This window comes from Saccopteryx bilineata, chromosome 3, assembly GCF_036850765.1.
Source record: "Saccopteryx bilineata isolate mSacBil1 chromosome 3, mSacBil1_pri_phased_curated, whole genome shotgun sequence".
NCBI classification, from domain to species: Eukaryota; Metazoa; Chordata; class Mammalia; order Chiroptera; family Emballonuridae; genus Saccopteryx; species Saccopteryx bilineata.
In genome coordinates this window covers 218,127,532-218,140,920 of record NC_089492.1, presented here as the reverse complement: position 1 = coordinate 218,140,920, position 13,389 = coordinate 218,127,532, and the positions used below count along the sequence as shown (strand labels likewise).

Sequence of the window (13,389 nt, the reverse complement as noted above, 5' to 3'; positions counted from 1 at the left end):
GTCAGTAACACTTAATTTCTTCTTTTTACCGGATGCAGTCAGAATTACACCTTATAGAGCAAGTATGTTTCCTGAAAGTAGTTAAATACATCAAGTTGGATAGGGGGAGGTGGTGACTCAGTGTGAAAAGAACATGCTATTTTTATGGCAAAAAATATCTGTGTGATGTTTCTCCCTAAGGTATTTCAGGAGGTCAGTATTTAATCCTGATGAATTATTATACAATTTAAAATATTAAGCCAAGATATTTTAATGAAATGTGCAACTACAGTATCTTTGAGTAATCAGTTTGGAGATACAGTAGTAGCACACTCTAATGCATTTTAATAAGCAAAGAAGCAGCAGCATAGGCATTAATCTGGACACTTTATGAAATTCAGGCAACATACTTGAAAGTCTACGTACAATCTTAAATAGGGCTTTATGGTTTGTAATTACTAGAATACTACTTAGCAGCGAGAATCTCACGTAGCACCCTTCCTTAACCACATAATACATGTCTTTGAACTTCTTGGAGGGAGGATTTTTTTCACATGTAACTTGTACTCATCAGGTTTGTTTTATGAAAGCATTTACCTTTTCTGGGGGTCTGTGGAGTCAAGGTATTTGCTTTGAATGCTTGGTATGAATGTTGTTGCATGCTAGCTTGCTTTCTGTGTAAATTGATGATGGTTGACAATGTCATAATAAGCTAACCATAATTCTTTCTTCCTTTTTCTCCTTGCCTACTGTGCTTGCTTTTTCCTTGTATGTATTTTTGCTTACTTTTTTAAATAATCATATTATTACAAGCTTAAGATATGTCATAGTTTAATAAGAATTTTATACTATAAAGTATATATAATTTTTATACTTAAATTTACTAATTATTAGTGGGGAAGAAAGGCACTACCTTACTCCACCCTTCAAAATCCCTATTGGGGTAGGTGGGGGAAATATATGTATTCCTGTGAAGGAGGCATTGTATTTTTTAATGATTAAGATGCATTTTAGTAGAAATAGAAAATAAGAGAAAACAATTGAAACATGTACATGCATAGTTATATATATTTCTTGTTACATGAACATATGTGAAGAAATGTTAAAATGTTGCCATATTAATATTCATTAAATTTAACCTAAGCTCCAAGACAGAGTTTTCCTTTTTATAAATACATTTTGCTGCTGTTATGCTTAACCTAATTTTAGTCAATGTAATAATGAGTTCATACGATAAGATAAATGGGATGGTACACACCTGTGCGTGCACTTGTGTCTAGAGCATAAATAAATAAATAACGTAGAACTAGATAACGATGCCGAGTGACTTTGGAAAGTCAAGAGTATGTATACCATGCATTCGTAAAGAGTGTCGTTATTTATTAGGTACACTAAGTGAAGCAACATGCCAGCATGCCTCCTTAATTTATTAAAATGATTGATCCATGTTTTTTTTTTTATGTAACTTTAGAATCTTTCTCCTGCTAGGTTTTCCTGTTGTGTGTTTCTCTTGATCCAAAGTAGTACAACTCTTATTCTTCCTATATTTTAGCATCTATTACGAATTCAGTCTAGACTAATAGTCAATTTATTTTAATCTTTTTTCTTTTTTCCTTGCACTCTTTTTATTTTTCTTCCGATGCTTAAAATAGAAGTGGAGCAAAAAGGTAAATAACGTGTTCAGTCTGAACCCCAGCTCCCTGTTCTGTGCCTTATGGATGTTACCTCCTCCCTCCCCTCCCCCACAACACTCCTTACATTAAAACAACCAGCAGGCTCTCATAAATGCACCTCCTAAAGAAGTCGACTGTTGACATTGAAATTATATGACTGCTAAATCTGGTGTGATGGGCTAAAAATTCTGAAGTCGGCGGAGGGGGTGGGGTGAAACTGTCCTTTCTCTGTTTCTTTTTCACCCTTTATCTCTTCTTTCCGACACCCTTGGATATTTTACTATGAAAGTGTCCTCTTGCCTGGTTTCCAGAACCCTCTCCATAGCATGCCCTGGTTCCAGGGTCTCCCGGCCGCTTCATCCCTGCTTTCCTGTATTTACTTTTCCTCTGCTCCTAATTGCATTTTCTGATTGTTTTCTCCAATTGAAGCTCCTTTGTTTTCAGTCTAGCTTCTGTAAAAGTTCTGAATAAGCCTTCACATTGGGGGTTTTTTTTGGTTGTTGTTGTTCTCTTTGCTTTATTTTGGTCTTTTGCTTTTGGGTTTTGGGGGCTCATAAGTGGGCTAGGGAAGGGAGGTTACAAAGTTTAGATTATAAGAAAATACTTTGTCCACTGTTATGCACAATGCTCAAAGTTTTAAAGCATAAATTACCAAATTATCAGGTAAAATCTCATAGCAAAGATGTAAATTCTCAGCTCAATTATGAAAGATCTTAAACTTTTAGGCTTATATTTGTGAAAATAAAACCCCAGCCCACTTTGTGTGCTGGTGTGTTGATTATGGTAACTTGAGGAATGGGGGGATAGTGTGTAGTATTAGTATTAGGGGTAAATTTTGGTGAAATAGAATGTTAATAAAATAATTTTTTTTCTTTTTTGACTTATGATCCTTAAAACTTGTGTTCACCTATGTAATTTGTTTTTAACTTGGCTTAATTCTTGTTTTTTTCTCTGTGACTGTTAGTTTTTGTGTGCCCTGGGACCTTGAAAGCAATTGTGGACTCACCATGTATATATGAAGCTGAGCAAAAGGCAGGTGCTTGGTGCAAGGACCCTCTTCAGGCTGCAGATAAAATTTATTTCATGCCCTGGACTCCCTATCGTACTGATACTTTAATAGAATATGCTTCTTTAGAAGATTTCCAAAACAGTCGCCAAACAACAACATATAAACTTCCAAATCGAGTAGATGGTACTGGATTTGTGGTATATGATGGTGCTGTCTTCTTTAACAAAGAAAGAACAAGGAATATTGTGAAATTTGACTTGAGGACTAGAATTAAGAGTGGAGAGGCCATAATTAACTATGCCAACTATCATGATACCTCACCGTACAGATGGGGAGGAAAGACTGATATCGACCTAGCAGTTGATGAAAATGGCTTATGGGTCATTTATGCCACTGAGCAGAACAATGGAATGATAGTTATTAGCCAACTGAATCCATACACTCTTCGATTTGAAGCAACATGGGAGACTGTGTATGACAAACGTGCTGCATCAAATGCTTTTATGATCTGCGGAGTCCTCTATGTGGTCAGGTCAGTTTATCAAGACAATGAGAGTGAAACAGGCAAGAATACAATTGATTACATTTACAATACCCGATTAAACCGAGGAGAATATGTAGATGTCCCCTTCCCCAACAAGTACCAGTATATTGCTGCAGTGGATTACAACCCCAGAGATAACCAGCTGTACGTGTGGAACAATAACTTCATTTTACGGTACTCTCTGGAGTTTGGTCCACCTGATCCTGCCCAAGGTAAGAATGTTTGCTTGCTAAATGTGTTACGTCTTTTGTGAACAGCATACTTGTAAAAGGCTTACTAATTTGTTTTCCTGTTGAGTTTCTTCCCCTTTTTATAGTCAAAGCTCAAAGGATAATATTAGCTTAAGTTAGTCCATTCCCCCCCCTGAATTTCTTCACTTAAATGTTGGCTTCAGAAATTGTACCATTGTTGTACCAGCTACAACCTGTTAGCTTTTTTTTTTTTTAAATTTTTTTTATTCTACCTGACTTCTGAGTTGATTACAATCCATGTGCACTCTTTTACCTTCTTGGTGCCAGTGGTAAGAGGAATATGTGGTAGGAAGTCCCAGGAGAATAGCAAGGCCTGATATTTATCACCAGGTGTAATAAGTAGTTTGAAGTTTTGGCTTCTGCTCCATGTGCCTGGGAGGTAGTCACCCAAATCTTCCCTAGATCATCATATGAAACTACACATTTTTATTTCCTGATAAGTTAGTAATGGTTTTAAGTTAATATTTCTGTGACTTTAACTGTCATCCATGGACTAAAGTGATTCTTAGTGATGGTTTATGAAGATGTATCTGCTTCCATCTTTCTTTCTTCTCCCTCCCCTCCCTCCCCTTCCTCCCTCCCTCCCCTCCCTCCCCTTCCTCCCTCCCTCCCTCCCTCCCTCCCTTCCTCCCTTCCTCCCTTTTCTCTGTGACTGTTAAGCTTGGACTGTTCCTTTCCTTTCTTCTTTCTTTTAGCATGCGTTCTTTTTAAGTAACTTTATGGAAGATCATTACTTGAGGAACTAATGCTTGAGGAACTAATGCTAAATCTTTGGAAATATGTTTTAGTTTATTAGGTGAATTTAATTCTTTGGGAAATAATTGTGGAGGGTAAATTAAATGAATATTTTATTAAAACAAGATTACCTCATACAGATGATAAAAGAATACCTATTATGTTATTATAGAGCCGGCACTAATTATAAATCTTCTCTCTATTTGATCCATATTTGTGTATTAAAGATCTGAATTAATATTTCAATTTACTGAGTTAATTGGGATTCTCGCATTATTGAGTGACTTCAATATTTTAGGAACCAGAATGTTCTTTGGAGTGATTAAGTCAATCTCTTCAACAAGGTAGAACAGAAGTGAATATTTTTTTCCTACTATTAAAGCAGTATACGTCCATACACTTAATCATAACTAGATGTACCCACATGTTTTAAGATATATTTTTTGTGTATGTGTGTATTTTATTGAATTTATTAGGGAGACACTAGTTAACATAATTATACTGGTTTCTCTTGCCCAATTCTACAACACGTCATCTGTACACCATATTGTGTGTTCCCCTCGCCACGTCAAGTCCATCATCTTGTACGCCCCATACTCCCCTCTACCTCTTCCCCTCCTGGCAATCACCATGCGGTTACTAAGCTCTGAATATTGTCCTGGGATTGGAACCTCATAATATACTTTGAAGCAGCCCACAATGAAAAGCAGAAGTCAGAGCCTTTTGTAGTTGAATTTTTAATTTGAGTCATAGAACACCAAAATAATGTGATGTGATTTTTGTTCATAAGAGCAATAATGGCTTGGTCTTAATGCAAGACCCCTTTTTCTCTAATTCATGTACCTCTAGAATTTTTTTTGCTCAAATCTGTGGCAGTTATGTCCTATTGTTACATTTTCAACAATTAAGTCTTTACCTTTAGGGCATAAATATCTTTATTGATAGTGTAAGAATTGCTTATTTTTAAATTTAGACATTTCTTTTTTTTTTCCTTGAAGCTAGCAATTTTGGATGTTTTCTATATCTCATTTGTTTTCCTAAAAGCTAGTACCATGCTTCTCCTTTATCTTATAGGTTTATTAAAAGGCAAATGTCAGAAATTACCAACATTTGATGACATTGTATCGATACCTGTGGTAACATTTTTGTAACTTCTATTACGCTTACAGCTGTTCCATTTCTTTTGGATGGTAGTCAGTCTCTTCCCCTTCATTAAAAAATAAGAAAAAAAAATTTTTTAATGCAAATTTATCATCAGGCAGTACCCAAAGAATTATGAATAAAGACCTATTGCTCCATCTACTTCTCACAGCAGTACTCAGTAAACATAGGATGAGTAATGTTATTTCCACATATGGCTTATATTCTAGTGAATAATCTGATCCATTTTAGATGAAAAAGTCTTTGGTAATTTGGGTGATTATTAGAAAGAACAGTTACTCTTTGAAAATGAGAAATTTAAGACACATTTGGTAACTGTATTCCTACAACTGTGTTTTCTAATCCAAAATAGCCATTCTTAAATATTCCCAGAAAGTGAAAATTCATATTGGCCCTTTATTAAATCTTTCATGGTAAAAACTTGTATCTGACCTAAATTTTTCTTGCTGCTGTTTGAATTCTATTCTCTTTGTCTTTTTCCTCATAATTTATCTTCTTGTGTGCTTTTAGAGAGACTCCAGTTTCTCTCATCCAAGGTGTGTGCTGATATCTAGACGGGGCCTTGCAAAACAGTGCTGGCCCATAAATTTAGGTCCAACCAATAAGCCACTGTCAGCTTTCCCGAAGCAAGATCCAAGAAACTGACGGGAGAGTGCGTTAGAGATCAGGTCTTTGCCTGTTGTACAAAGCAGTGATTGACTAGGTTGGCTGAAGTTCACAGTCTTAAAGTACTGGATTTGCTACCCTGTGTGTTGCCAAGGTGTACATTGTGCTGTAAAATTATTCTTTCCTTTTGCTTTTCACTGTGGGCTGCTTCAAAGTGTATTAGCTTCAATACTTTTTCCCATTTATAAATCCAAGCCTTTTTATTTCTAGCAGCACAAATACATTATTTTTTTTTGCCTGATCAAGGTTTTCAAATAATTTTTTTCTTTGAATTTTAGTTTTTTGTGATTCTTTATAGTTCATTTGCTCCATTCCCCTACACTAGGTCTGTTTTTTCTTTCACCTTCTTCCTCCCTAAAGTGGGTTTGGGAAAAACCCATTTCATTCTTGTTTTAACTCTTCTGTTTCTTAATCTGAATTGCTTTATGTTTACATAATCTGCCTGTAAATTTATATTTCAAATGTTATTGAAAAAAATATTATGTCTTGGGTTTTGACAGCTCCTGAATAATTAATTATGAAGTATGTTACTCTGCTAATATGAGGGAAGTTTTTTATCATGAAAATCATTAATTTTTTTAGGAAGTGTTTTAACATAGAATACATATTTCTTGAAACATTGTCCCACTAATAATGAATGCTCTCAATAATAGATGGCCAATATTTTTAAACATTAAATAAGAATAAATTTAATAAAAATGCACTTTTGCATTACCAGGCGAGAGTCTAGCTGGAGTTCATTCAGTGAATAATGGGTTAGTTCTTGAACCTGATGGAAATACTACCCTTAGTGTAAATGGATGGATGTTGTCCTTAAATCTCTTCAGGCAGGAAAAAACTGGTAATAAATAGCAAGTCATTAGTAAACACTACCATAGTAAATTGAACCATTCTGTCTGTCAAAATCTTTATGGGTTCTGTTAAATATGTTTATTAGCATTTTATTAGCATGGTTTCTAGGTCTCTGTACTCTAGTGATAACAGTAGACAGAATGCTCAATCAGTTAATCTAGGTGCTTGACATGGCATGCTGATAACTGGGATAAAGCTCTGTATCGTAGGATTTACATTTGGAATGTAATTCTTCTGTGGGTTGTCTTGTTTTCTATTTCCATTTATAGAATATTCTAGGATTTTGAACTTCTTGCCACATAAATTTCAATATGAAACTTAATAGTTTATTGCTCTAGTATCTTATACTATCCTTCCCACATCTTTTCTTCTTTTAGACATTTACACAGAACAATGTCAGTAAAATGCTCCAAAATAAGGGCAGGTTGTTTTGTAGGGTGCCATACTTCTCCAGAGTCTATGATACTCTTTTACCTAGAAAGGTAAGATTTTAGCATTTAAGAGTATGGTCAAGTGACCTTGAACCAATTGCTTAACCTTCTTTATGGTTCCGTTTTCTCATCTTTAAAAGGGAGTTAATTCCCAGGGCTGTGGTATGTATTAAATAAGGTGATCTGATGATCCTTCAGTGCTGACTGGCATAGTGTCTGGTACATCAATGCTGAGTAAGTGTCAGCTTTTCTCATTATCAGATGCCCTGTCTTCATCTATGGAAAGAAATACTAATCTTTAGAAATGCCTTCACATTTCTAACTTTAATCTTACAAAATATTGCTTTCCTTGAAGTTGCTAAACTTACGGCCTTGCAAAATCCCAGGAATCATAGTTGTTCTCCAGAAAGATTTAATTTTTGCACGTAAAGTTTACTTTCATGTTTGTTTTCCTTACGTTCCATTATTTCAGTGATTTGTCTTTGTATAATGTGTTGATTCCCTTTGAACTTCTGTTGATGAACTAAAGGTAAAAAGGTATGAAAATTAATCAAAAAACACATGGAAGCTGGAACGTTGCATGAAATTGTATACATTTAATAGAGGTCATTTTATTACCTACCTTCACTCAGTTATCAATCTTTACTGATGCTTACCTAACATCACTAATTGTAGTATTGTTACTGCAATTTTCAGTGACTAAATACAGCCTAATTAGTACAGTACACTGTCAAGAGATGCGGAAGATAGTGCAGCTCGAAACCACGTTGCTCTGCCCTGTTCTTTTTTTGCTCCAATTCTCCAATCCTCTTTAGAACTGGAATCAGCAGCAGTGATTTGACACTTCTGCAAAAGATTGTGATGCTTTTGACAAATGTTAATTGAGAAAGCACTGAAAGCCTGGCTGCATTGTAATCAAAAGAAAATTACAGAGGTTTAACAAGATGTCAGGCGAATGCTTTACAGGAAAAGAGAGACGGTTTTGAATAGCTTTCTGCAGCAGCTGGCTGGGCATGATGTTTGACTAATGTACACAGGCATCTCTCATATGATCAATAAATTATGCCCTGGAAATAAAACACGTGTTTAAGAAGTTTCTCTTGGTTTAGAAAGGAAAGAGTTGTAGAAAATCTGTAGTGCACTTACCAATAACAAGAAAGTTTGTCACTACTAAAGGTCAGGAGACCAGTTTTTCTGATAAACTTTGTATACTCTGTCAGTAGTGTCTGAATTGTATAAACAGCTGTTAATGGACTGAGCTTAATAATAGGAACTGGTTTTCTAATAAGTTTTAATGATCTAGTTTGTTTCTGCTGTATAGATAAAGAATGAAATAAATTAATTTTTATAAAATTATTCAAAAAATTATTTTTAATTATCTTTACTTAATTTAAATTTAAGGCATCATATGTATAAAGTTTTAAGAGACAGTAACTATAAATGTTGATAAAACTTGAGCGTGATCATATAATAGATTTTAAATGATAGTATTCAAGTTTTACTGACAGACTTTTTATTGTTGTTTAAACTAATTAAATGGTAATTACTGAAGGAAACAAAGCTTGTTAATTATTTAATCCTCTGGATTTAACAGCCAAAAGTAAAGTTGCAATTCAGAAAGTAACCTTTTAAACACTTCTTTGTATATTTCTATTTTTAAATATGTAACTGTAGTTTCTTTTATACTTTGTTAAGGGTCAGTCAGGGTTGTTTTTGAATTAGGCATGATTTGATCTAACCTGTTCTCTTCATAAGAGATTGCATCACAACCTTTTACCAGAACTAGCTGTTTTTCCATACCTCTGTTTTCAAAAGTAAAGAAGCTGAAGCATCAGATGCTCTCTCACTAAAACAGCACAAGCATGCCCAACTTATCTTCTGTTTGGATCTAGTCAGGCATGCTCAAAAAGCTCTCAGGCAAGAATGGCTGCTGGGTTCAAAGATGTCACAGTATATATTTTCTTGCAGGTTGCAGAGTGGGTGACTTTAAATTTTCTATTGTCCTAATTATATGTAATCTTCAGACTTTTGTGGATACTTTGAATTTGATGGTTTATAGAATGTGAATTTATACAAGAAAATTTTTCTAAGTTATTTGGTAGTGACATAATGCATTCGGTTTGCACATTGAAACTTTACGCAAAACTGTGGTGAAATTATACTTACACTATATATTATCAACTATTTCATTGAGATGTAAACCCAACACAAAGTCATACAGCAAAATCTATAATAAAGCCTAAATTGCCTTCTCTTTGCCAACAATATGAATAAAATGAAATACTTGAAGAGATTAATTTTTTCTCCCAAAAATTAAGAACTACTGATGTTCTCAGTCATGCTCATTTTGTTGGTTTGGGATAATTGGAAGGGTGGGCTTTTGTGCGTGCGTGCATGTACCCATTCACGTGTGAGCCTGTGTGTGAACAAGAGTGTGTTTTTGAGATGAACATACTCATCTTTTCTCCATAGTGCCTACCACAGCTGTGACAATAACTTCTTCAGCTGAGCTGTTCAAAACCACGGTCTCAACCACAAGCACTCCTTCACAGAAAGGCCCCCTGAGCACAACTGTAGCTGGGTCACAGGAAGGAAGTAAAGGGACAAAACCGCCTCCAGCAGTTTCTACAACCAGAATCCCCCCTGTGACAAATATTTTCCCCCTGCCGGAGAGATTCTGCGAAGCATTAGAGACGAGGGAGATAAAGTGGCCTCAGACACAAGGGGGAATGATGGTTGAACGACCATGTCCCAAGGGAACAAGAGGTATTTTCTGTAAAATAAACTATATATACATTTGAAATTTTACTTCAGGTGGATTCTGAATTACAGTGAACTGATTTTCTTGAGGAAGGAGGTATTTACAATAACAAACTTTATTATTCTTGTTGCTTCAGTAATGCGACATCTGGAGACAATTTAAAGGTTTTTGGATTGTAAAAATCACTTAAGGTCAGGTCCTCTTAGAGACCTAGGTTCCACCTGAGGTTTTTGCCCATGGGCTCTAGTAAGCCTTCCTTCCAGTCCTCTTTCTTATCACAAGTATTGTTTTGGATGAGTCCCAAGAATAAATTACAGTAAGGGCTTTTGTTGTTTGTTTTTATGCCTTCTATTTCTATGCTGACTTTAGATTTTCTGTTCATAATCTGCATTTTACCCTACTTTTTGTCATTGATTGTCACACTGCTTCCATTAGCCTGTATTCAAAATTTAACACGCAGGCTAGGATGATCATTGCTGATTTCCCGAGTGCAGGCAGAAAAACGGTTTCAATTTCATTGCTGTCTTCTACATCTGTTGTAGGAACTGCCTCGTATCTCTGCATGGTCTCCACTGGAACATGGAACCCTAGGGGCCCCGATCTCAGCAACTGTACCTCACACTGGGTGAATCAGCTGGCTCAGAAGGTTGGTTGGAACCTTTTAATGTGATACACATTGGTGATTAAGGGCTTTAACTTCTAACATAAATAATTCAGCTTTGTTTGTTAAAACCAGCTTCATTACTCTTTGTTCAGTATAAAAGTTAAAAAAAATTATGCATAGTTTTGTCTGTAAACTATTTATTCAAAGTTACATATGTTTTGGGGCATGCTGTTTTCTTTGTTAAGCTTTTTAATGAGTACATACTTGCTTAATTTCAATCATATTTAGTTCTGTTTCTTTTGATGTTTGTAAGACAAATAGTGCATTGGCCTAATAAATCAAATACTGTGTTTGCAACTGAATCCACAGAACGCAAGCAGATGTTTATATCACATATGATTATGATAGAATAAGTGAAAATATTTACAGTGGAATACAAGTAAAAAGATTTAATAGTACAGTGGGATGCAGTGACATTTTGGTTTCTCCTTTCTCATCTACCTTTCTGAAGTACAAGCAGTAGATAATAACCCTCAGTTATCATACTGATTACATTCTGATTTAAATTTCTGGATCATTGGAATAAATAAACAGGATTTTTAAATACCATTTTAGGATGGTTACAGTGAATGAGAGAACTGTCTGAAAACTTTTGCAAAGGATTTCTGCCCCCCCTCCCCTTGTTTTAAATGTCTGGTTAAGAATTTCTTGTGTGTGTTGAGGATTTAAGAACCTTTAATCATCTACAATGTAAAGAAAGTTACTGGTCTCAATTAGTTGCAGATTTTGACACATTTGCAAATGTATTTTTCATCACAACAAAGACACTTAGGAGAAAACCAAGATGCCACAAAACGGAACAAGAAATGTTACTGAGATAATAATAAATTTGGCATTTCAGATCAGAAGTGGAGAAAACGCCGCTAGTCTTGCCAATGAACTGGCTAAGCACACCAAAGGGCCGGTGTTTGCCGGGGACGTGAGCTCTTCCGTGAGATTGATGGAGCAGTTGGTGGACATTCTTGATGCACAGCTGCAGGAACTGAAACCTAGTGAAAAGGATTCAGCTGGACGGAGTTATAACAAGGTAAGTAGGAATTTTCTGTTCAGTGAGGCATTTTGTACAGCAGCTCTGGCTTCTAATACCAGTTGACTGCCAAACCTCTGGCCCCTCTGACATACACTTAGAAACAAAACTTCTATTTGGATTCCTGTCCCAAGAAAGAAGTACAGTTGAGGAGAGAAGCAATATGGGTTTAACAACAACAACAGAAAAGTTTAAAGCCTGAGAGTGACTTTAGTTGGTGGCAGAGGTCATCTGCCTGTTTTGGTCATTAGTCTCACTTTAGAATGCATTATCTGCACTTGGAGAGATTCTGTGTAGAGATTGTGTTGTGCAGTGCTCATACTTTGTACACTAGTACAGCCAACACTTAGGGTTTCAACACAACTCTGACGCAGACAGGAGTGTCAGTCACTGAAATACTGTTTCTAATGACAGGTTTTGTGAAAAGGACAAGTGTCCCCTCAGGGAGTGTAGTGTAGTACTGCTGTTAGGTTTCTGTACTGTGATGAATACTTGGTGGCTAGTTTAACCATGCTGTAAAATACGTGCTCAGGTGAGATTCAGCATGAATGCAAAACCTGTGGCTAATGTGCTTTTACAGAGTGAAAAAAATAGGCACCCCCCCCCTTTTGACCATATTTTTGCCTTTAGTTTTATCAAGGTACTTTGGATTAGTATATTTAGCAAAATAGAGCTAAAAACTAAATACACAATTTTGGCAGCCAGGGCAAACCCACGAAAATCCAGAGGACCGTGTACGATACCTAATAAACTCTGGGCTCAGGAACACCTGAGCGTAATTTTTGAGGATTTCTTTGTTCCTCATTTTCGACAGATGAAATCTAACTTCTGATTTTCTTTTCTTTTGCTAAAAAGCTCCAAAAACGAGAGAAGACATGCAGGGCTTACCTTAAGGTATCTCTCCTGTGCTGTCACCCTGCTTTCTCCCTCCTTCAGCTACCTGCCACGCTCTGTCATCTTGCTGCATGATCCAATGTATTTCAGTCTTTGATAATTATATAATGTGCCCCATATCAGCTGTACAAATGTTGGCTTTTCACAGGTATATTACTCTCAGAATCAGCAAATAATTTATTTTTATAATTTTTGATGTTTTTCCATTTATCCAAACATACAAGAATTTTAATGAAATATCCTCTGAATTGGAAAGTAATCCTATAGTCTCTTTGTTTCCTCTTGTCATCTATGTGGATTAAAAAACAACTTGAGTAACACAGCTATGATATTTCTTTGGCAGTTTATCATATCAAAGACTGTATAGTCATAACGTATATGCATGAAAAAGTCACTGCTTTCTTATCTGTGGTATACTATTAAATAAAATAGGCTTTCTCATGAAAATTTTGGGAGTCATTTCTAGAAACAGAAGGGTTACTAGAAATGAAATGTAAATAATGTGACAGTTTATTGATACATGTTATATGTTGGTTTTTATCAGTCTGATAAGAACAGAAAACCACTATTAGGCTGAGAATCCTCATGTGTTCCAGCTGGTTTTTCTCCCTGGTATATCCAAATAATAGGAAGCATGCTGAGGGAGGCTAGCAGTGGAATTATGCCGTGCTAGTTTTGTGTGCTAAGTCAGAACAATAACACCACATTGCATTTTGTTTCAGTCTAAATTTTAAACGTTCTT

The 13,389-nt window shown here is 35.6% G+C and overlaps 1 protein-coding gene across 11 annotated transcripts in view; it reads left to right on the top strand.

The window, feature by feature from the left end:
* Positions 1-13,389, top strand: part of ADGRL2 (adhesion G protein-coupled receptor L2) — a 549,783-nt gene that overhangs the window by 494,880 nt on the left and 41,514 nt on the right. For 7 of the 11 annotated variants that reach the window (XM_066268807.1, XM_066268808.1, XM_066268811.1 and 4 more), the window contains 5 exons: positions 2,617-3,417; positions 9,774-10,067; positions 10,605-10,708; positions 11,568-11,753; positions 12,609-12,647. In XM_066268807.1, coding sequence (XP_066124904.1) covers positions 2,617-3,417; positions 9,774-10,067; positions 10,605-10,708; positions 11,568-11,753; positions 12,609-12,647 — 1,424 coding nt within the window. The remainder of the gene's footprint in view (positions 1-2,616; positions 3,418-9,773; positions 10,068-10,604; positions 10,709-11,567; positions 11,754-12,608; positions 12,648-13,389) is intronic. The other 4 variants (XM_066268809.1, XM_066268813.1, XM_066268817.1 and 1 more) reach the window with 1 other exon arrangement.